The sequence below is a fragment of the Podarcis raffonei genome, chromosome 10, assembly GCF_027172205.1.
Source record: "Podarcis raffonei isolate rPodRaf1 chromosome 10, rPodRaf1.pri, whole genome shotgun sequence".
NCBI lineage: Eukaryota > Metazoa > Chordata > Lepidosauria > Squamata > Lacertidae > Podarcis > Podarcis raffonei.
The window spans coordinates 69,766,224-69,791,386 of NC_070611.1; the positions used below are offsets into that span (position 1 = coordinate 69,766,224).

Below are 25,163 nucleotides of genomic sequence, written 5' to 3' on the forward strand. Positions count from 1 at the left end.
CTGTTGTTCTGCAAATTAGTTCACATCAAAACATTAGCGTGCATGGTTCCCAACTGGAAGGTACAGAGACTGAGTTTAATTTTCACACTGTTTCTGCTTTAGAAACAAAATCTCTTAACTCCGACCTAGAGGAGGAGCTGTGGTCTTTTCTCTATCGAACTGAACCTCAGAGAGGATTGAGAAACATCAGGGTCAGGCATAGGCAAACTTGGCCCTCCAGATGTTTTGTGACTACAACTCCCATCGTCCTTAGCTAACAGGACCAGTGATCAGGGATGATGGGAGTTGTAGTCCCAAAACATCTGGAGGGCCGAGTTTACCTATGCCTGATCACGGTTCAAAGCCTCTTTGAGGCCCAGTGTGATATTAGAGAAATGCCCTGCGCTTCTTCTGAACCTGGAAAAGGTCCTCAAACCTAGTTTGGAAAGGCTCCGAATATGGGGAGAAAGCTCATTATGAGTGCCTCTGAGACTGAGCGCAAAGTCTGGGAAAAGCAGAACCTTTTTTAAAAAAGAAAAAAGAAAAAAATGTGCTTGCCACTGGTTGCAAGCAATTATGCATGCTCCTGACATTGCCAGATCCAGGGTGCTTCTCTGTAGCTGTGATGATGCAACTTCCACTGTCAAAAAACAACAACCTCGCTGCATCCCTAGCCCTAAGCGATTTCAGACGGCATCTGCTAGGATGGTGTGTGGGTGTTGCTTCTGTTTTAAGAAAGTACAAAAACTTGTGAAGGCTAGCAGAGTTCCCACCCACACCCTCCCTTTGCAGATGTCACAGCCCTGGGGTCGGAGAGGGATTTGGCTGGAGCTAAATCCAGTTGAGCCCATTACCACACTGCTCAACAGAATGATTATTGTGCAAAACTCGAGTCGCGCCGCAGCCCCCAGACCAGCGGTGCTTTAAATAGCACCCAAACGTCTCTGTGAAGGAGCCTCTGATACTTTGCTTCCAGCCCCCCGGTTCTGTTTCCTTTTCACTTGGTTTAAAGAAGAAGGGAAGGGGGCAAAAGAGCCTCTTGCGTAACGATTCCCTTCAGCTTACTAACTGGCAAAGCAACATAACAGCAAGGCAATGTGAGGTCAGGTTTGGCTATAAGCGGCATGTAAACAACAGCACGGAGGAGCATGCAGGAAACCGCCAGCAAGGCCACATGTGACAAAAACCTACTGAACCACATACGAAAGCAGCCGGAGTCCCCTGCAGCAATGCCAGGCACAGCATCTAAAATCAACTCCTTCCCAAGTAAATCTAATCGGTCGTGAGGCGTACGGCGAAGAATTACTTGCAGCTGCCAAGGGAAAGCTCTGAAAAACTCGGGCTGGGGAGGAAGGTTTGGGGAGAGGGGAACAGGCAAAGAAAGGATCCCCTGGGCAAAGTTCACCTGCACGAGGAGCTGATTAGGATCACCGTCCTGTTCTGGGCGAGAACGTATCTGCCCCGGGGTGGTGGGCCAATCGCACAAAGAGCAGGCTTAATATAGGCTCCGCAGAGAGGGCATCAGGGAGGAGGCTTTTGCCTGAAATATCTCAGACACAATAGCACCAGTCAGCCGCCCCAGGCCCTGTTCCACCCTGAATGAGCATGTTGTGTGAGAAGGGTCAAGGGGCGGAAACAAGAAGTCAAGGCACAGCGATGCTTTAAGTTGGGAAGGCTTGGCAAGCGGCCAGTTAAAGGGGCAGGCCGCTTTTGGGGACTCCTTTTCCCTCTGCAATGTCTTATTTGAGCACACCATCATCATCATATCCATCAGCCTCACTCAGAAAGCCTGGATACAGAAGAACCTCTTAGAGGTGGCCTCAAATAGGCAGCATTTCATTGCTGTTCAAACAGGCATTGCAGGCTTACGAAGCGCTATGAAAGCTTGCAGACCTACTTGATCCGAAATAACAGTGAATCGAAGTGTGCACAGTGCAGGCAATGATAACTCTGCTGTTCACCCTACAACTTTGTCGAAATTTACTGCCTGCCTTCAGCCATAATTGGCTCTATGATGTCAGACAGGGCTGACCCAGAAGCACTTTCCCGCACAGAAATCTTCCTTTTTTATATAATACTTGAAGCCAAAATGAAAAAGGCGTAAAACCAGTGTTGAGCTGAAAGTTCTCAAAGGATAACGTTCAGCTCAAAGTTACAGGGAGCTTAAGAGGGTGAAAGGGGAATCAAAAGTGCTAATTTCATAGACTTGTGGATTTAGAATCACCTAGTCCAACCCCCTACGATGCAGGAATATGCAGATGTTCCATACAGGGATTGAACCTGCAACCTTGGTATTATCAGTGCCATCAGAAGAGGAGGAGGAGGAGGAGGAGGAGGAGGAAGAATTTGGACTTGATACCCCGCCTTTTACTCCCCTTAAGGAGTCTCAAAGTGGCTAACATTCTCCTTTCCCTTCTTCCCCCACAACAAACACTCTGTGAGGTGAGTGAGGCTGAGAGACTTCAGAGAAGTGTGACTGGCCCAAGGTTACCCAGCAGCTGCATGTGGAGGAGCGGGGAAGCGAACCCGGTTCACCAGATTACGAGTCCACCGCTCTTAACCACTACACCATGCTGGGTCTCAGTGCCTAACCAATTGAGCTATTCAGGCTCCCAACTGCCCCCTTGCTTTGCTGCTGCCAGTTCTGCAATGACAGGTCCCCTTGATCCCAGTCCCACCATTGACCTATGGAGGATCTGAATTCAGAGGAACTCCAGGTCACCCAGGGAAGAGCGCTTAGCGCCCTCTGCTGCACCCTCCCAGCCTGAGGACATGGCTTTCTCTGATTCTGGGGAAGACTCTCTTGTGGCTTCTCCTTCTTCATAGCCACAAATCTGACTGTGGAACCAGCTATGGACCCCCAGAGGGCTGCAGCCAGCCATCCCTGGGTGGTGGAGTCACTGGAAGGAAAATACCCTGCCAGTCGTTTTAAGCCCTCAGTCCTTCACTGAGACATCATCCATAGCCTAGACAACATATTCCATAGCTCTGCCAACAGGGCCGACTGGGCGCTGTCCAGCATCCTGACTGGGACTTAACCTACCCTGGTGGGACTTGAATTGCCCAGACCTGACCTGAATGGCAGAGCAGTCCTTTCTCTTGTCTGCCATGGATAGCCTTCGCCTCCATGAATTTTCCCAGTCCTCTTTTAAAGCCATCCAAGTTGGTGACTTCTCACTACCTCTTCGTTATATATATTTTAGGGTCCAGGTGAAAACGTTCCTCTTCAACCAAGCCTTTGGCTGATTAATATTCTACAGCCTTTTAAATGTGTCTGTGGAAAGAGGGGGTTTGCTGTTTTGTTTTAATTATTTACTTGTGTTTCTATCTTGTAGTTTATACCACGAACTGCTATGAGATCCTAGGACGAAGGGTGGTGTATAAATTTAATTCAATCAATTAATAATACAGGTGGGAAGAGCATGGTTGCACTTGCAACAAGTGCATTAAAATCCAGTCTCTAAAAAGTCCTGAATGCACCTCTTTTCTTCATTTGAATTTATACAACTGGCCACACAATTGTATTTTATTTTTAATGAGGCTTCTTGGCTTCTAAACCAGCTGTTGCCAAACAGGAGTCCTCTAGAAGTTTTGGACTACAAATCCCATCAGTGCTCCCACCAGGGACTGATGGGAATTGTAGTCCAAAACACCTCGAGAGCACCAGGCCCTCCAAGACTGTTCTAAACTGCAGGCAACCCCTCTTCCATACACAGCATGTTCCTCCCAGCTGATGAGAAAACAGCACAGCATGGCTGAGTTACCAACTTCCCGTTTGACTGCCTTGACTCTAGTAGTCACAGCTGCCATTCTGGCTCAGCAGCGAAGCGTTCCAGCTTGCTGCAGAAACTGCAGACGCCGGGGCTTCAGCTTGATATTTCACTCTCTTGGTTCCCGCCCCCTGCCCTTCCAGCCCGAGCAGCAAAACGCAGCCCTGATCCCTTCTTCCTTTGCAATTATTTGTGCTCATGCCTCACTCCATTGCAGCCAGGGACAAGGATGCAGCCAGTCGGAATAGAGGCCCCGGACGAGCCATTACTCTGAGAAGGGAGTGCAAAAAGCCAGGCGGAGGGGCATGGATGGTTTCCAGAGCCATTTGCCGCTGCGCTAAAGCAAAAAGGTGGAGGAGAAAGGAATAGCATGTGTTAGGTGAATGTCTGCTTGGGTTTTCAACAGGTGGGCCCATTGTATGCAACAGAAGGAGACTGGCGACATGTTTTTGGCGCGGGGCATGCAAAAGCTCTCACATTCTTGGAGCAATTCAAAATTAAATGTGTGGCCATCTTGACTCTGAAAAGCCCTTTTAGCACTTATTCAAGGAAGCCCTGAGAACAGGGACAAAGTGCTTGTTCTAAAAGCAGTAGCAGCTGCATTCCCCATTGCTTTGCCCTGAGGAATAGCCCAGTCGGTAAAGCATGAGATTTTTCATCTCAGGGTCATGAGGGTGAGCTGCACATTGAGTGAAATATTCCTACATTGCATGGGGTTGGACTACTAGATGATTCTTGTGCTGCCTTCCAACTTACTTCTATGATTCTATGATTCTTAGTGTTTTCCCTCTACCTCTTCAGGCCCAAGCTGCCAGGATAAGGACAGGAAGCATTGCCCTCGCTCTGACTTGACTTCAACGTTATCCTATCTAGGAAATCAGACGTCACGAAGCCAACTCAGAGGGAGGGTAGCCATGTTTTAAAAGGGTGCTAAGCAGTGGCAGGGAGCAGCAGGTTGCAGAAAACAAGGCAGCCGTGGACAGGAGGCAAAGACTGAGTGAAGAAAGTCATCAAAAGGATGGTTTTCATGTTTTGTTTTACCCACCTCAAGCTCTGTAGCCTGGTGACTACATTGCCCCCTTCTCTGCCTGAGACCTGGCAGCCTTCTCGTCCTTATCCTCTAGTGCAGTGGTTCTCAAGCTGTGGGTCCCCAGATGTTGTTGGACTACAACTCCCATCATCCCTGAGCTCTGGCCTTGCTAGCTAGGGGTGATGGGAGTTGTACTTCAACAACATCTGGGGACCCACAGGTTGAGAAAGGCTGCTCTAGTGCTTAGAGTGCTAGTCTAGGACCTAGGAAACCAGGGTTCAAATCCTTACTCAGCCATGAAGCTCACTGGGTTACACTGGGCCCGTCATTCACTCTCAGCTTAAGCTGCCTGGCAGGGTTGTTGTGTAGATTTAAATGGTGGACAGAGATCCATGTATGCCACCTGGAACTCCTTGGAGAAATAGGGGGCATATAAATGAAATAAATAAATAAAATAAAGCTGGCAACCATCATTAAGATATCCCAGAATTCCCTGCTTGGAAGGGCATAGGGGTGGGGTGGGGGGTAGAGAATAGCATCCCTGAACTGCCATTCCCATCTCCACTACCACAAAGGGGGGGAAATTGCCTTCAGAATGGGGCATTCTGGAAAAAAGAAAAAATGGGTGGTACCGTATTTACCGCCCTATAAGACGCATTTTCTCCCCTCCTAAAAAGTAAGCGTGCAGCTCTGTCCCTTCCCCCACCTCCCACAAAAGCCCCCAAGAGCCGCGCTCACTTTAAAGAGCATGCGGCTCTTGTGGGAGGTCGGAGGAAAGCCAGGAGGCTTGCTTTCGCTGAAGCCAGGAGAGCAAGCGGGATCGGTGCACACCGATCCCACTTGCTCTCCTGGCTTCAGGGATAGCCCCGCAAAGCCTCCTGAGCGAAGAGGAGCGCTCCCTCTTCGCTCAGGAGGCTTCTTCTTTCTTGTTTTCCTCCCCTGAAAACTAGGTGCGTCTTATGGTCGGGTGCGTCTTATGGAGCGAAAAATATGGTAGTATATTGCCCCAATTCCTTTTATTTTTGAAAATGGGGCTGCTGAATGGAGGATGTTGGTGGTTTGACACAGTTCAAAAGAATTCCCCTCCCAAACTGCACCCACAGACTTGCATTATGTGTCCCCCCTCACTTCCATCACCACCATTCCTGGCTCAAAGGACAACCGAGGGTTTCTAGTTAGCATCCTGACTTACTGCACTGCTGCAGCGGATATCCTTCACTTTAAGCCAGGCCAAATCCAAAGTGCCTTCGCCCCTATAGCAGGACTGCAGCCTGTCTTTGATACGGTCGTTAATTCTTTTCAGAGCAAAGATGCACAAGGCCGACTCGTCCAAGGACTTCATCTTCCTCTTCTGCCCCTTGGAGAAGACAGTGAAGAGGACGTCGTCCTCCGGCCTGATGCCCAGTGACCTGGCCAAGATGGCTCCCGCCTTGGACAGGTAGGCCGCCTGCAGCAATCGGTATTCCACCCCGTTCTTCTCGCAGCCAATGGGCACTTCGACGTACGAGTTGAAAGCCGTGTCCTCTTTGCACAGGCGGACCAGCTTGGAGGTGTAGACTTGCTCCTTAGTGGTGGAGCCCGGTGGAGAAATCATCTCGGGCTGAAGGGTGAGAAAGTAGACGAAATTACCACTGCTGAAGCCATAGATGTAGTATATGTCGAAGTCAGGGATGATGGTGAACGTATCCGACGGGATCTTGATCATGGAGGCCACAAACTCATCGTGGAAAACGTAAGCAAACATCCCTTCTGCCTCAGAGTTCTTGGGGAGCTTTCTGCTAGAAATTGTGGGGAAGTACTCTGGCTTGCCATCCACTGCGGTAGCAATGAAGAGCTTGTCATCCATGTTGTTGTAAGAGACTATCACCCCAAAAACCGAGCCGCTCTCGTTCACCCCGGAGAGGTAGTGTTCCTTGTTGTGGAAGGGCTCTCCGAGCTTAAACAGGTCGTCCAACCTCAAGAGTTTGCAGATGCCCTGGTACAGACTTCCGCAAGCAATCAGCCTGTTCTCCTTGTAGTCTATGAGGAGCATCTTATTGATGTTGTTTGTGGACTTCAAGGGTTCGTTGCAAGGCTGGACCAGTTTGGGAGGGTAGCACTTTGGGTTGTCACTATCCGGGCCCGTCTGGTGAAAAGTCAGCATCTCCAGATCGCTGGAGAGTTTGTAGATCCAATTGACGGCCCCCAGGTAGATGTTGCCTCTCCTCTCGTCCACCACCAAGTGGTTGAAAAGCACGTCCGCCGTTTCCACAGTGAAGGTGAGGAAAGGTCTCTTTGGGTTGGAAGGCTGCTGCCTCGTGGTGGAAGGTAGCATCACGGCGCAGGGAAGGAGGTGCAAGACGAGGCAAGTCCACCTCCACGTGTCTCCCGACATGGTTACAAAAAAAAGAGTTTTGTATTCCTAGAGCGGCAGGAAGTGACGTTAGAGATGTGAGCGTTTTCAAAGTGCCGACCCTCCGGTGGAGATTATCCTAAGGGGAAAAGGGGTGGGGGAGAGAGAGAGGAAGAAAGAAACATTATTGAGAGGCATGTCCCCAACCTCCCTACTTCAAAAACCATGCCATCATCAGAGAAAGCTTCTTTAATTGCTAATCCTTGCCTTTTCATCTCTGCAGCAAGGCTGGCACAAAGGGAGCCCCCTCAAACGATGAGATGCCAAGGCAGAATAAGCAAGCAGCCAGGCTCGTTGTCAAAACAGCAGAGAATATACTAGGAGGGTGAGAGAAGCAGGCGGAGCTTCAGATTAAACAAAGCACCTTTCAGGGCAGCAGCCAAGTACCATGAAGAGTACTAATGGTACTATTTAGGTGTTAAAGGTAAAGGTACCCCTGACAATTAGTCCCGTCGCAAACGACTCTAGGGTTGCGGTGCTCATCTCGCTCATTTCGCAGACAGTATTTCTGAGTCATGTGGCCAGCATGACTAAGTCGCTTCTGGCGAACCAGAGCAGCGCACGGAAACACTGTTTACCTTCCCGCCAGAGTGGTACCTATTTATCTACTTGCACTGAGTGCTTTCGAACTGCTAGGTTGGCAGGAGCAGGGACCGAGCAACGGGAGCTCACCCTGTCGTGTGGTCTCGAACCGCCGACCATTTGCTCGGCAAGCCCAAGCAGCACAGTGATTTAATCGACAGCGTTAAGCAGGTGCAAATCCTCCAGCCATAAGCCATAGTTGTCCCATCTCCTGGTGCCACCCCACCTAGATGTGGCCCTCAGAGCTCCGCCACCACCATCACCTGTGCCAATCAGCTCCAGAAACCCAAACTCCTCCCACCTGATCTCCACCTGCCTTGAGCCATGCTTCTCTAGCTGCACTTTTACATGGAAGCGCACAGAATGACTCTAAAAGTGTAAGTAAGAAAGATGACCCAGTTATACTTGGGTAAATCCGGGAAGAGGGTCACCATATCAAATCGCACGCATACATGTGCAGAAAATTCTGCCAGAGCTAACCACTGGCTGTGTCCTGTACGCCTGTATTTATTTATTTGATTAATTTTCATTTCATTTGGTAATAAAAACAACAACAACCCACAAAGTAAAAAGGGTAAAACAAAGTAAGAATTAAAAGTGGTTAAATAGCTGTGTAAAGTGTTTGAACAACAATTAAAATCAGCAATAAGCTAAACATGGGTTGAAAGATGCTACATATCTGTCTAGGCGTGTCAAAGCAAAAAAGAGTACAGTGGTACCTCGGGTTACAGACGCTTCAGGTTACAGACTCCACTAACCCAGAAATAGTACCTCAGATTAAGAACTTTGCTTCAGGATGAGAACAGAAATCATGCTCTGGCAGCGTGGCGGCAGCAGGAGGCCCCATTAGCTAAAGTGGTGCTTCAGGTTAAGAACAGTTTCAGGTTAAGAATGGACCTCCAGAACGAATTAAGTACTTAACCCGAGGTACCACTGTTCAGCAAAGGGGCATGCCTGATGTCAACAGGCAGAGAGTTCTAAAGTTTGGGTGCTGCCACACAGAAAGATTGATTTGTTATAAATGTGGGATGAGTGTGTACGTCACTGAGAGTGCACTCCCCCAAAAAAGTGCACAGACAATGACGGTTCCCTATTTATTGCACACATATTATACAAACACTTGTGGCATCCATACTTTCTCAAGCCTTCCAATGCAAATGCGTGATCATCTGTCAGGAAGCAGCCATGCCTTCACAAACATAACTTGGAAATATTCCTTTCCTTCCTTTTTACTCATCGCTGCACCCACACAATTCTAATAATAGTAAAGATCCCCATTCAAGTGAATGTGGAGTATTGAGTGACAGGGCTTTGCACAGGCAGGGAGAAGCGACGTAAAGGCACCACGGGGTACCTGAGATATAGCGCGCCTTCAGAGCAATTGGATCACATTCACCATATGCCCAGCGCCATCCACGGAGCAACAGGTGGCTCAGGATCCGGCTCCCCAAAGCAAGTCGTCAGGTATTTGCTGAACGAGGAGAACCTGCCAAGCTCTCTTGCTGAGTCTCCAGCACAGCATCTCCCCAAATGCAGAGACAAAGAATTGTAGTGCCTCCAAAAAGCTCGTGGCTCATATCCGAGTACAGGGAAATTACAGCGCCTCCGTCAAAAAAACAAAACAAAACAGCTAATGTGATAGCAATACCCAGCCTATCATCACATGCCGCTCCGAAGAGACTGATTAAAAACAAACACCAAGGAAACAAAAGATAAAGAGCGAGGCAGAATGAGGCCGGAGGCTTCCGGATTCTGCCGCTTTGTTTATTTCCAGACAAAACTCAAGCCAGCCTTCTACAGCAGCTTTGAAACGACAGCAAAGAGGATGCTTGTAGGAAGACAGGAAAACAGAGGTGGCATTAGGTGTGTGTGGAACCACAAAGAGAAATGTCACCTTTAGTATCGAGGGCCGGCCAGACCATTAGCCTCGCTGAGGCAGCCGCCTCAGGCGGCAGGTTGGGGGGAGCTGGAAAGGAAAGAGAAGGGCGTTCTCGTGTGCTTTTGCCTTTCCTTCTGCTGCAAATGCCACACCGAAAAGGTGTCACCGCCCCCAGCCTGGGCAGGGTTCAGGGCCTGCCAGCTTCTCAGACGGCCTCCAGTCGCCTCAGGTTGTGTCTATCATAAAACTACACTCTGCTCCATAATCCTTTGCGATTACAGCAGGCATCAAAATGTGACCTAAACAGATGTTGGAAGCGAATCTGGGTGTCTCTTCTTGGACAGAAGATCCCAGATAATTTTATGTTGTGAGCCACCCTGAGATCTACCGGTATAGGGCAGTATACAAATTTAATAAACAACAAAAATAAATAAACAAAAATCCCCTGAATCTTATACTGTAAACCGCCTTCTGATCCTCGGATGAAGGGCGGTATATATATTTAATAAATGAATGAAATAAATAAACCTTCATGGCAGGCTGGGAGAGAACCCTGCCTGAAACCTTGGAGAGATGCTGCCAGCCAGTGTAGACAATATGAAACTAGATGGATGCAAAGTCTGACAGGCAGCTCCCTGTGTTCATATGAGTGTTCTGCCGACCACTAAGGTTATCGCCAGTTGCCACCTAAAGCAAAATCTGTTGTGGTTTTTGAAAGGTGAGTCCCCAGACAAAACTGCTAACACCTGGTATGGTTTGCACATCCCTATCTGCAAAAACAGGGACGCGGGTGGCGTTGTGGGTTAAACCAGAGAGCCTAGGACTTGCCGATCAGAAGGTCGGCGGTTCGAGATCCCCCAACAAGGTGAGCTCCCATTGCTTGGTCCCTGCTCCTGCCCACCTAGCAGTTCGAAAGCACACCAGTGCAAGTAGATAAATAGGTACCGCTCCGGCAGGAAGGTAAACGGCGTTTCCGTGTGCTGCTCTGGTTCGCCAGAAGCGGCTTAGTCATGGTGGCCACATGACCCGGAAGCTGAATGCCAGCTCCCTCGGCCAATTAAGCGAGATGAGTGCCGCAACCCCAGAGTCGGCCATGACTGGACCTAATGGTCAGGGGTCTCTTTACCTTTTTACCTGCAAAAACACAGGCAGAGGGCACTGGGATGGATCTGCTGCGAGGTTGCAAAGACGTGTGTGGCGTGCTTCTCAAAACGCCGGGGAGCGAACTGTCTCGGGGTGCCCTTGAGCAAACATCGCAAGCGAAGCCACGGCACCCCGGATGTGTGCTTTGCTGAATTCTCGTGCTGCAAAGCACATCCCGTCTTCCAAGCCGCTTGGAGCTGTTTAAAGCAAAGAGCTGAGGCGCTTGGAGGAAGCAGCCAGCTGTGAGCTTTTTATTGGTCACGTTTGAACTGGCTGGGTAACCGCACCACGCTGATTAAATACCCCGAAGTCATGCGCCGCACTGTAGCAGACACAGCAAGAAATCTAGCCTGGCACTCTTCCCATGCTCCCTTGGTGGCGGTTGTTTTTTTTTACCCTCTCAGGAATAATTCTCAGGGCCTTAGCTCTTGCTGTGGTAAATCTGCGCCTAGGCTGTCCCATTTGAGGCTGCAGTTGAGGTCTCACAAGACTGAGGCAGATCCCCATAAGCAGAGTGACTTCCACATTGAAATAATAATAATAAGTTCCGGCAAGTTCCGGATGAAAAAAAGCCCTGTGTGGAGGGAATTTGTTTGTATGGAGGAATATTTCAGTCAAAACATATTTCGGCCTCAGGTGGTGTGGCCCAAATGACACGTTTGCCACCTTAGCAAGAATTGTTGGGGTTTCAGGACAAATTTCAAAAATAAACCACTTCTTCACGCTAGATGGCTTTAAAAGAGGATTAGGCAGATTCCTGAAGGAGAGGGCCATCAATGGCTACAAGCCAGAATGGCATTGCTGTGCCTCTACAGGGAGAAACAGCTAGTCTTCTGAATATTTGTATTGTTCTCATGGTGTTAACCAAGCCTCTCAGATGTGTGGCAGTTGCTGAGTCGCGAAGGGACCACTGTGTATGATATTCCTATTTTTATTTTTTTTTACCTCACAAGGGCCAAAACTGAGACCAAACACGGGTTTGCTATCTGAGAAAGAAGTAGGCCTCACTCTAGAGTAGGCCTCACTCTGGCCACTGTAATGTATTATAGTGTTGCTGGGTAAAACATGGAAATGCAGGCACACAGGTACACAGCCCAAAATAGGCAGGGGCTATCTTCACCTCCTAGCTTTCCCTGCTCAGAATCTATAATATAAATTATACTGCTGTATAATGAAGATGCCTCTGTGGGGAGGCTTTTCCACACTTGGGGCCACCACAGAGGAGGCCCTCTTCCCAGGCTGTCACCCCCGAGCCACTGAGGGTGCAGGAACTGCCAAGAGGGCTTCTTCTGCCTATCTCAGCACCCAAAAAGGTCTGTAGGGAAGGAGGCAGTCTTTCAGATATTTGGGACTGAGTCGATTAGGGCTTTAAAACATGGCCCAAGAAGATGGGGGACACAATCAGAGCAAATCAGGTTTCACTTGGCACGGAAGTCTCACAAAGATCACCTCAGAAGGCAGTGGATTCTCCTTCGTTTGAGGTTTTTAGACCGATATTGGCGGGTGTTTTTTCCATCATGATTCCTGCAAGGGGTTGGACTAGATGACCTTTGGTGTGTCTCCCAATTCTACAGTTCTGCAATGCTACAATCCAGTTTCACAGCTCTCCTCTTTTTCTGTGTGGGAAACCGCAGAAACGGGAGTTAACGGGAGAGCCAAGTTGCGCCACCCACATGTCCTATTAACAAGCTGTGGCCTTCAGCTTTTCTCACGTCTCCGCTTTCCCGAGCTCTGCGAGGGGACAGCTGGCAGGATGGACCTTGCAGTTAATGAACCGCTGCCAGCGCTAATCCGGCACTGCCTCCCTCCGCTTACCTTTGCTCTGCTCCAGGGATGCCGGAGCGAGAGGGGGCCCTGCATGGGATGCTGACTAAGGCAAGCTTGCGGCAACAGATTCGCTGTGCAGCAATTCAGCACCAAGCTCAGCTACACAATCCTCCTTAATCTCAGCTGAACATTTCCTTTCCCCCTCCGGCTTCTTTTAATAAACCCTGATTACCATGGGCAGAGCTTTTTCTTTGGGAACCTGCACGGAGAGAGCGAAAACTCAGACAAGGGACATTGTCAACAGCTCCCCCACCTTAGCAAAGAGCACCTTCCAACTGCAGCTATAAGTCCCTTCTCCCTCCCTTTAAGTCACAGCCAGGTGGAAATTGAAGGCAGGCCCTCCCTCCGCGAGGATCCTGCCCGGAGAGAGTCTTTTCTACCGAGCTTAGAGTAATAAACAGAACTCAGCCGCACAAACACACGCCGAAATAATAATAATAAAAAAGCAAGCTGCAGCATGTCCAAACAGAGAGATTAAATTTCTACACCTCCGCGGGAAATCTCCAGGGGCTGTTTAACTCCAGACCAAACACCTGACCGATTCTGGCAACTGGCTCATCCGGTCCAGGAGATAATCTTCTGCGCTGGGCCATGCTGTGTGCATCAGACACGGCACACACAGAACATGAACAACATGGGACAATTGTCTCTCTGTGTGTGTGTTCCCGCGCTTGGTGCCTGTCAGGAAGGATATGCACATTGGAAATCGGGAACAGCTCTCTTAAAGCACAAAGCGTAAGAACAGTTTTCCCATTTGCCATGGCGCTAGGCTGCAATTTGCTGCAAGGTTGGGAAGCATATTGTCACATTTGCATCCCACCTGTCCTCCAAGGAGCAGCACAAGGTGGCACATACGGGTCTCACCCTCCTCCCCATTTTATCCCCACAACATCCCTATGAGGTAGGTTCTGCTGAGAATCTGTGACTGGAAGAAGAAGAAGAGTTTGGATTTGATATCCCGCTTTATCACTACCCGAAGGAGTCTCAAAGCGGCTAACATTCTCCTTTCCCTTCCTCCCCCACAACAAACACTCTGTGAGGTGAGTGGGGCTGAGAGACTTCAGAGAAGTGTGACTGGCCCAAGGTCACCCAGCAGCTGCATGTGGAGGAGAGGAGATGCGAACCTGGTTCACCAGATTACGAGTCTACCGCTCTTAACCACTACACCACACTGGCTCTCTCAAGCTTCATGGCCAAGCAGGGATTTGAACCCTAAAATAATGATAAACCACTGAGTGGTGCATATAATATGCAAGAACAGTAAGCATAAATTTTGAAGCTGAGATTTTCAGAAAACCCAAACCCTGATTCAGATCTATTTCTTAGAAAGGGTAGGATGTGGGCATTGTTTAGGATGTGAAACACAGAGCAGCCAAGTACAACATCCCTAGAGTGGACATAAAAAGGGGATGTCTGGACCAGCTGGTCGGAACTTCATGTTTCCTCCTAAGCTGGGACCAGACTTCCTCTACATGTGACCAGAGGTGGGCGTGGCCTCACCTGTGCAGGTAACAAAAGCATAGGACTGGCGACCATCTCTCTCTTTCTCTCTCTCTAACTACATTCATCAAAGAAGCAACATCTGCTTAGCCTAAGATGCTCTCTTGGCTTCCAACCAAGAGAGGACAAAGGGACTGTCTCCTTATGAGATAGCTTCTAGGTATATGTTACTTTTCTAAGCTAAGTCTGCCTTCTGGGATCCATCTGTGAACAGAATGAGTGAATGAGTAAACTCTTTCTATATTTTTATAGAAGACTGTGTCATGTCTATTTCTTTTATGATGGACTAAAGGGGAAATTGGGACGTGGGTGGCGCTGTGGTCTAAACCACAGAGCCTAGGGCTTGCCAATAAGAAGGTCGGCGGTTCGAATCCCCATGATGGGGTGAGCTCCTGTTGCTCGGTCCCTGCTCCTGCCCACCTAGCAGTTCAAAAGCACGTCAAAGTGCAAGTAGATAAATAGGTACCACTCTTGCGGGAAGGCAAGCGGCATTTCCGTGCGCTGCTCTGGTTCGCCAGAGGCAGCTTGCTCATGCTAGCCACATGACCCGGAAGCTGTATGCCGGCTCCCTCGGCCAATAAAGCGAGATGAGCATTGCAACCCCAGAGTCGTTCACAACTGGACCTGGCGATCAGGGGTCCCCTTACCTTTAAAAGGGAAATTACCAGGTAACTTATTTTAGAGGCTTTAGCGAGCCTGCGCAAACGCATCTGCCGTGCAAGTTTAAAAAGGGGAATGTTACTCTGCTAAATTGTAGACCTTGTTAACACAAATTGGAAAGGATATAATCAAACAATATATCCTCTCCTACATCCCTGAAAATTCCCACACATTGGCCCAGTTAATCCCAATGGAATCCACTGGGAAGAGGTTCAAGAGTGGGCAAAAGCTTCTCTGGGCAACTCACTATCTTTCAGTCTAACTCTAGCCCTCACCAGGTTGAATAGCAATGTGAGAAACTAAGACACAGGTTAAAGAAACAATATAGAGTTGCCACTGCACATTGGCTTTGAAACACACCACCAGTGCCTACAAAAGCATGGCTCCAAGCAGTTTCCCCCTTGCCCCACTCAATTCCTAGGTAAAACCCGCTCTTTAGTGACACATTGGAGCAAACGTCAGTCCGGAGCAAACCCAAATTGCCCCTTGCTCCAACTGAGCGCTAAAGAAGAAAGCAGTGGGAGAAGAGGAAGTGTGGAGAAGCCCCAAGTCAACGTGGATTGACTTCCCCACATCAACAAGGGCCTGTAAATTGAAAAGTGGAATCAGCCATTGCATTTCCAGAGGAGGTCACTACACACGCAGAGTCACCACTCGGCTGGACTTGGGTGCCTCCATCCCTCCCCCCACGTGCCCACTGGAAACCTCCTTTCTGATTTCCAACAGAGTTTTTTTTAATAAAAAAAATGGAAATGGAAAAAAATGCTATTATCCTCTACAGAGGTCCAGGAGTCAAAAAGAGAAATGACGTGAGCAGACTCTAATGGAATGCTTTGCACTTATGTTGACAGAGGTCTCCCGCCGTGAGAAAATTCCAGGCTGGGCTGTGGCAAGGGTGATTGACTATAAGTGGTCTGTGGATAGCTGTAATAAGGTTGTTTGGGTGGTTCTGCTAAGTAAGGGCTCAGCTACTCCCTTCCTCCCCACTTCAGACTAGCAGGGAAAGCTGCCCACTGCCCTATCTCCTTGGATAAAATGCCCCTAACCTGTGGTTAGCCCCCAGATTATGGACAGGGGCAACAAGATGAGAATTCCCCCTGCTGTCTCTCCTCTAATGGGTAATAGACTAACACTCTAAGGCAGAGCTTTCCAAACGGTGTGTCGTGACACATTAGTGTGTAGATGTGTCACGCGAACCTTCTCTGCGCTCCTCCCGGGGCTGGAAAGGGGTTAGTTTACTAAGTAAAACTGAATTGCTGTGGCGCGAAATGGTGCATGTCTAAAAAGCGTGTCACAAACATGAAAAGTTTGGAAAGCTCTGCTCTAAGGGCTATTTTTCCTTCCTAGCCCCTTGTAACTTGCTTTTGCTCCAGCTGTTTTCATGTAGACCTTTACATACAGGAAAGCCTTTTTTCTCTGCTGGGGATCTTCAAACTGTGCCATCAGATAAGCTTTGCAAGGCCTGAGGTGACCGAAGCAGAGCTCCTTGCAAGACCCGAACTCATCCGCAGCTTATCAATAAAATTAGCTAACGGCGAAGTTTGCAAATTGGTGAACCCTGGTCTTCCAATGTGATCGGTCCAAGTGTAAAAACTGCCTTGTGTCCTTGAAGAGCAATTTGCTCTTCAAAGCTGTTCTCACATAACATTATCGGCATGTAATGCGAAGTAAACTAATGTAAATTGTGCAATGATCTGCTAGAGCTTGTTATCTGTTATCTTCACTGGGCAAAACCTCTGCTCTTTAAAGTTAGCCCTCTTGTGTTTTACAACCTCCTTGATTCTGCTGTTGAAATGCAAGAACTTTTTTTTCAAAATCTGTAGAACCTCTTCAACAAAAGGGCTATCTCTTAAAATACAGGATATTTAGGAAGCTGCTTTATACTGAGTCAGAGTATTGTTGTTTGTTGTTGTTTTGTCATTTAGTTGTGTCCGACCCTTTGTGACCCCATGGACCAGAGCACACTAGGCACTCCTGTCTTCCACTGCCTCCCGCAGTTTGGTCAAACTCATGTTGGTAGCTTCGAGAACACTGTCCCACCATCTCGTCCTCTGTTGTCCCCTTCTCCTTGTGCCCTCCATCTTTCCCAGCATCAGGGTCTTTTCCAGGGAGTCTTCTCTTCTCATGAGGTGGCCAAAGTCTTGGAGCCTCAGCTTCAGGATCTGTCCTTCCAGTGAGTACTCAGGGCTGATTTCCTTCAGAATGGAGAGGTTTGATATTCTTGCAGTCCATGGGACTCTCAAGAGTCTCCTCCAGCACCATAATTCAAAAGCATCCATTCTTTGGCAATCAGCCTTCATTATGGTCCAGCTCTAACTTCCATACATCACTACGGGGAAAATCATAGCTTTAACTATACAGACCTTTGTTGGCAAAGTGATGTCTCTGCTTTTTAGTACTGGCTTAGTACTGGCTACACTGACTGAAAACAGCTCTCCAGGGTCGCGGATGAGGGATGCTTGCAGTTCTACCTGGACGAACATCCCACGGATTGAACCTGGGCTCTGTTGCATACAAAGCATTTGCTCCACCAATGAGCTACAGACTTTACTTTGCCAGAATTGCTTCCTCCAGCACCAGATTTAAGCTATGCAGAACATTAACACATCATGGAGAAATGCTCTCGCTTGACTTTCTCCTTGATGTAATGCTTTGCATGGATTTTCCTTTTTTTTAATGTGAGAGAGCATCTTAAAATGCAATCATTCATCTGCAAACTGAAATAATACACTCTCCAAAGCATTCTACCGCATTATTATTTTTTGACAGATCTTCCTCTAACTGTTGCTTTCAGTGTTCGAAAATTAAAATGTTTTTGGCATTCCCGGTGTTATTCAATACATTTGAGGGATGAAATTCCAAAAAAAGAGATGTGAATCAGTTTATGTATGCCACAATGGCCGCAAGGATACTTCTGGCTCAGAAATGGAAAGCACAGGAGCTTCCAAGATTGGAAGAATGGCGGACTAAGATGGTGGAATATGTAGAATTAGCAAAGTTGACGGGGAAGATCCAGAATCAGCATGACGAACTGTTTCAAAAGGACTGGAGCAAATTTATATTACATATGAAAGAACATTGTAAACATCTGAAAACGTTTGTAGCTTGGAATTGAAATGTTTTGTAATGGGAATATAAGGAACTGATTTGCATTTAATGAGGGGAAATATAAAAATAAGAGAGAAGGTAAAAAAGTGGCTATGGAAATGCTAAGAACAAAGTAAATATGTACGGAAGTCAGAGAGAGGGGAGGGAGGAGGTCCATGCTCGGATAGAGCGATGTTTGAGTTTATTGAATTATGTATGGAAACTGTGATTGTGATAAAATTGAAAATGCAATAAAAATTATTTTTTTAAAAAAAACCAATACATTTGAGGGGGGTGTTACAATCAAGCAGTATATAAACTTTATGAAATAAATTAATTACATGAATGCATGGGGCCAGGGCAAAGTGAAACGGAATTTCTTTGAAATATTGGGCAATGTGGGGGAAAGGAAAAATGCACCTTTCAAGGAAGTTCCACCTCTCTTAATCTCAGGGTTGTGGGTTTGAGCCTCATATTGGACAAGTGATTCCTGCATTGCATGGGGTTGGAACAAATGACCCTTGTGGTGATGATGATAATAATAATAATAATAATAATAATAATAATAATAATAATAATAATAAATATATTTATATCCCGCCCTCCCCAGCCGAAGCCGGCCTCAGAGTGGCTAACAACAGTAAAAATAGCACAGTTTACATAAAACCACAGTCAATTAATTGAGATACATTCTAAAATCAATTCAGAATCAAATTAATGGCAACCATTGGGCTAGGATTACAGAAGGAGGGGGTCAGGCTGTGCCTTAGCCAAAGGCCTGGTGGAACAGCTCTGTCTTGCAGGCACTGCAGAAAGATGTCAAGTCCCGCAGGGCCCTAGTCTCTTGTGACAGAGCGAAAAAGCCCTGGCTCTGGCTGAGGCCAGCCTAACCTCCCTGTGGCCTGGGATCTCCAAGATGTTTTTATTTGAAGACCATAAGGTCCTCCGTGGGACATACCAGGAGAGGCAGTCCCATAGGTTTGAGGGTCCTAGGCCATAAAGGCTGTATGATGCCTTCAGTCACTACCATTCTATGATTCTATGCCGCCTTGGATTTAAGAATACACTTGCCGCTGCAACTTCAATGTTTTTCTTTCTATCTTCTCCCTCCCTCTCAAAGCAAGTAAGCTGTAGACAGAGTTTGCCCCTTGCACAGCAGAGGAGCCCAAAATCAGGCACATGAAAAAGGATGTTTTCATTACAAAAATGACAGCAGTGAAAGCCAGGGAGCTATGTTCTTAGAAGTTCAAGTGAGTGGATAGGCAGCTGGAAGAGGAAAGGACAGAGGGTGAAGAAAGAGCTGTGAGTGAAGGGGCCCCTTTCCCCATCCTTTGGACCCCCCAGGAAACTCAACAAACCTGCTGCTCTTGGAACTGGGTGCGGAGAGGCTGCAGCTGAATTGAGTCAAAGGTAAAGGACCCCTGGACAGTTAAGTCCAGTCAGCTATGGGGTTGCAGCGCTCGTCTCGCTTCAGGCCGAGGGAGCCGGTGTTTGTCCACAGACAGCTTTCCGGGTCATGTGGTCAGCGTGACTAAACCACTTATGGTGCAACGGGGCAGAAGCCAGAGTGCACGGAAACGCCATTTACCTTCCCACTGCAGTGGTACCTATTTATCTACTTGCACTGGTGTGCTTTCGAACTTCTTTGTTGGCAGAAGCTGGGACAGAGCAAGAGGAGCTCACTCCGTTGCAGGGATTTGAACCGCCAACCTTCCAATCGGCAAGCTCAAGAGGCTCAGTGGTTTAGACCACAGCGCCACCTGCGTCAACTGAATGGGACACAGCTGTGGGGAGCCTAAGGAAGGGCCATCTACCTTGGGCCTGCCCATAAAAACCAAGTCTAGAATGAAGTCTAGAATGAGTCTGGGGTGATATCTACTGTTTCCAGGAACTCTTCTCACTGGACTTTTGTGAATGAGCTGAGAGTTTGATGGACCCTGGGGGAGAACCCAGAGGCTGAGAAGGAGGGTGTGTCAGAAGGAAAATTAAGTGATATTGATTTATATATATATATATATGAGGAGCTTTGTATGAATGCAACATTTTTTATATGTGACTTGTGTGTCACTTCAGTTTTCTGTACGCTGCTTAGATATATATTTAATGTCAAGCGGTATAGAAATTAAATAATCCAATCCCATCATTCATCCACATAAGTGGAAATTTAAATGAGACTTTAAAAGCTGCTTCTGCAATGGCTTCAGCTTGCAAGGGCAGTAAAATACATCTGGAGAGGCTGCAGATAAAAAATTCTTTTATCCCTTAGACTTTCACCAGCACCCTTGTTGCCCACGCAAGTCCTGAGGCTTCAATAGAAGCCTCCAGGTACAAGGAGGGGGCTTCCCAGGGATCGGGGCCCTTTGTTTGCACATACAGATGTTGGAGCACCATCAACACTCATTCTATAACAGCAGCAGCAACGTAATTGCTCAGCCTCATTAGCAAATATTTGTCGCTGCTGCAGAAGACGCGCTATTGTTTGAAGGTGCAATTAAAAAGCTCGGGAATGCAAGGCATGCCCTGTATCCGCACCTGTTGAACCATGACCTGCATCTGCACCTGTTGAACTAGGAAGTAGGGTTGCCATCAAGCAACCAGAATTTTACTGGAAGGATGGTAAAATCCATTGTCTTGACCAAGGGCCAAAACTGAATTGCGCAAAGCTAAGGAAGGGACGCGGGTGGCACTGTGGGTTAAACCATAGAGCCTAGGACTTGCCGATCAGAAGGTCGGCGGTTCGAATCCCTGCGATGGGGTGAGCTCCCATTGCTCGGTCCCTGCTCCTGCCAACCTAGCAGTTCGAAAGCACACCAGTGCAAGTAGATAAATAGGTACGGCATTTCCATGCGCTGCTCTGGTTCGCCAGAAGCAGCTTAGTCATGCTAGCCACATGACCCAGAAGCTGTACGCCGGCTCCCTCGGCCAATAAAGCGAGATGAGCGCCGCAACCCCAGAGTCGGTCACGACTGGACCTAATGGTCAGGGTTCCCTTTACCTTTAAGGAAAGGAAAGGGTGGGGGAAGTATGCGTAAGTTGTTCTTGCAAACTGGTGTGCCTGCATGGGCTGTCATGCAGCGAGAAAGGTTGCTAATGTTTAGCTGTGCCTTTAAAGAGCTATTTGATCCGCGGCAATTAACAGGTGACAACAGGAAATGCTTCAGCTGCTAATTATAGCCCATCAAATGGTTGTTAAAGGCACAAGAGTAGGCCAGGCCTACTCCACCCCCACCCCCATCTGAACAGCTGGCAATGGTAATCACATAACTGCACACCGAGGTGTCACAGGGAGCTGGTGGATGCATTTGGTGTGCAATTCGGAAATCTGTGCAGTCAGGATTGTGGGTGCAAATGCATTCAGCACCCTGTCACCATCTGCCATTCCACCCTCTCAGTATAGGGGGTTAGTCATGTGGTAATAATAATAATAATAATAATAATTTATTATTTATACCCCGCCCATCTGGCTGGGCCTCCCCAGCCACTCTGGGCGGCTTCCATAAAAACCAAAAATACAGTAAAATATCACACGTTAAAAACTTCCCTGAACAGGGCTGCCTTAAGATGTCTTCTGAATGTCAGGTAGTTGTTTATCGCTTTGACATCTGCTGGAAGGGCGTTCCACAGGGCGGGTGCCACTACCGAGAAGGCCCTCTGCCTGGTTCCCTGTAGCTTTGCTTCTCGCAATGAGGGAACCGCCAGAAGGCCCTCGGCGCTGGACCTCAGCGTCCGGGCAGAATGATGGGGGTGGAGACGCTCCTTCAGGTATACTGGACCGAGGCCGTTTAGGGCTTTAAAGGTCAGCACCAACACTTTGAATTGTGCTCAGAAACGTACGTGGTGGCCAACAGAGGCAGATTTAGGGCAGCACGGCCAGTTCCCCCACACTGGGCACTGAGGGGGCACCACCACTGAGGGCGCCATTGTGTAGGCAAAGAAGCAATCGGCAGTACCTCCATTCATCCCTATTTTCCAGGGACAGTCCTGGATTTACAGAAGCCATTCCGGTTTCTGGTTTGATCCCAGAATGTCCTGCTTCGGATGGTATGGTAGGATGTCCCTATTTTCATCGGAAAGTATGGAGTTATGCGACCCCCCCAAGCCAAGGAGATAAGTAGCTATACAACCTTTCACCTGAAGGCAGCCATGCATAAAAAAAAATCAAAATTCTACAATCTGCATCCCGCTTACAGAAATACCTAGGTATATATGTATTTTGTTTTTCTAGCTTGATCAAAATTCTTTATTATTTCATAACAGGTACATAGTTAAGAGCTTAGGCAGCTTCAGCGATGGGGGGCTGGCGCCCCCCAGAATTCAGCACCCGGGTGCCCCGCACCACTTGCACCCCTGGGTAAAGACGGCCCTGGAAGCAATGTAGCCATCAAATTCTGCACCTGTCGCAGTTCCTGAACAGTCTTCAAAGGCAGCCCCATATATAACACATGGTGCTTATCTATCCTAGAGGTTAGGCTACTCTTGTTCAGATATGGCCATAGCTCTGCCACCGGCTGAACGCACGAAGGAACTGAAACCTATAGGAAATTGTACATAATAATAGAAACACAACTGTGTTGCAACAGTTCAACTTTGTAAACAAGACAGGAAAATTTAGAACTCCAAAATCCAGGGGAAAATGTGGTTGAGATTCCCAGGAACCATGGATCCTATCAGCCATCGAAACTTGGCACAATCCATACTCTCCCAGCCTCATTTTTTTGTTCAGAATGAGGGATTTCCAACATTTCTGTTTGCAATGCATCTCCTTGCATCGAGAAACAGCCCACCTGAGCCTCCGGCTAAAAACCAGTGGCTTTGCTTGCTTACTGCCACACAACAGGCCCAGTCTCTCCCTGAATACAAATGGGGCATTAACTTATTTTTATCTGCCCATCTCTGGCAGGATCAACTATTTGAGCTGTGTTTTCCTCAGGCAGGGAAAAAGGAGGAGGTAGTCCCAATATGCAATAGGGGAGAAAATGTATTTATTCCAAAAAGAATCAGATAAAACCAACCGGGTGTGTTTTGATCACGAGTCCTTCTTCTGGGAGAAATCTCTGCTACCCATGTTCTCTGATAAAATATGTATTACATTGCTGGAATTAAATTATACAATCCCTGCCAAATTATGTACACAATCCACTGACATATTTATAGAGCATGTGGGAGACCGCCCCTCTTTTTTCTGTCCGATTGGTGTAAGGCTATTGCATCTGAAGGCCAGTGCATGTGGCCACAGACACCAACCAAGTGACAAACACAGGGAGTCACATCAGTCGGAAAGAAACATTTCACTTTTTGTGAGGAGAAACTGACCCTAGATTGTCCAGCTGTTGAAGCACCCTGTACTTTAAAGGCCTTTTGTCTAATAAGGCCTTGAAAAAATTCCATTCAGGGAGTCACATTGAGCACACTGAAGGTGACAATTGCATATCCCACAAGTGTCCAGGACATCCCGCGTTTTTATCGCAAGAGAACGGCAGCCATTTTAGTTGCTGTGGTCTCACATTATTTCAAAGCAAATAATGTGATTTTTTGTGTGTGATTTCCCCACAAAAAAACCCTTTGGGGTTGGCGTGATCTTGTATGGCACCCCAAAACATGAAAAAGGTGTTTGGGGGGGAACCGTGGTGCGAAATCGCATGTGATCACAGCAATGTGCTCTTTTGATAAATGAAAAGATATGTCAGGGATTGTGCTGCAGAGGGCAGCACTGAGGAGGAATGATGGGAACTGCCCCCTGACCCTGACCTTGAATCTTCCCACGAGCAGGAGGTCAGTATAGATTTGGAAAAGTGGTTTACAGAGGGGCATAGTTTAGAAGGCAGAAGCTGGGAAATAGTGGGTGGGGAACAGCTAGCAGAAGAAACACAAGAAGAAGAAGAAGAAGAAGAAGAAGAAGAAGAAGAAGAAGAAGAGGAGGAGGAGGAGGAGGAGGAGGAGGAGGAAGAAGAGTTGGAGTTTGGACTTGATATCCCACCTTTCACTCCTCTTAAGAAGTCTCAAAGCGGCTAACAATCTCCTTTACCTTTCTCCCCCACAACAAACACTCTGTGAGGTGAGTGAGGCTGAGAGACTTCAGAGAAGTGTGACTAGCCCAAGGTCACCCAGCAGCTGCATGTGGAGGAGCGGGGAAGCGAACCCGGTTCACAAGATTACGAGTCCACCACTCTTAACCACTACACCATGCTGGAGAGAGAGTCAACAGATTCAGAGTCTCTGGACAGCATTCCCCCCCCCCAAATCCCCAAGGACATGGAGAGCTCAGAGAGTGTTAGAACAGAAAGCACATAGGGTACAAGCTCCGATTACAAGACATAGGAGTGATGTAGATTAACAGGGATGGAGGGGGGTAAGCCTTAGTTGGGAGCACCGCCATTCTAAAGAGAAGCTTTCTTTTGTCTCTCACTGTGTTTATTAAATAAACTAACTGGTAAGACTTTCCTTTCATTTGATCTGCTTATTACTGCCACGGGGGAGGAAGCCAATCCCACAAAGCCTGACAAGATGGTGTACAGGAAGATGGAATCCTGGATTTGGGCTTCAGGGTGTTGGAGGGTAAGCAATTCCAGGCTGTAAAAACAGATTCAAAGCCAGAATCACTGAAAATCCATAGACTAACCACCCTCATTTCGTCTCCCAGCTTCATTAACTACGAACCCCAAAATCTGGGATCCCCTCCAAACGCCAGTCATCTCCCCATTCATGAGAAGCATAGCAGGGAGTTTGCAAAAACACGGCTCTCTCCCTCCACCCCATACACACCTTTTCTATCCCTTGCGGAACAACTTACTCAATGAGTCATGACCATGTGGGTGGCCATGTGTGTGCAGCAGCTTCCTTGCAAGAGTTGCCCTGGGCTGCATGCTTTATGCAGCCACACCTCTTCTCCTCCTTAATGCCCCACACTCCTTAATGACCTTTGTGATGCAGAGTCGCTGCTTGGTCATGAAGTCCCAAAGCTGTTGTGCCACCAGCAAAGGGGGAGGCGGAACATTTTGGGAAAGTGACTGAGGGCTGCAGAGCTCTTGTTTACGTAAACCCCACAAATAGGTTTATTTAGCTCAGTGGTGAGGGGGAGTCACTCAAGGGTGCCAACTTGAATAAAATTGATCCCAAGACGTGGCACATTAATCCCATTTTAATGGTTGTTGTTGTTTAGTCGTTTAGTCGTGTCCAACTCTTCATGACCCCATGGACCAGAGCACGCCAGGCACTCCTGTCTTCCATTGCCTCCCGCAGTTTGGTCAAACTTATGCTGGTAGCTTTGAGAACACTGTCCAACCATCTCATCCTCTGTTGTCCCCTTCTCCTTGT

The 25,163-nt window shown here is 47.9% G+C and overlaps 1 protein-coding gene across 1 annotated transcript in view; it reads right to left on the reverse strand.

Annotated features, from left to right (window-relative positions):
- Window positions 1–25,163, reverse strand: part of PLXNA4 (plexin A4) — a 590,122-nt gene that overhangs the window by 531,926 nt on the left and 33,033 nt on the right. Inside the window, exon 2 of the mRNA XM_053407170.1 lies at window positions 5,972–7,250. Within this exon, the coding sequence (XP_053263145.1) occupies window positions 5,972–7,153 (1,182 nt within the window). The 5' untranslated portion in view covers window positions 7,154–7,250. The remainder of the gene's footprint in view (window positions 1–5,971; window positions 7,251–25,163) is intronic.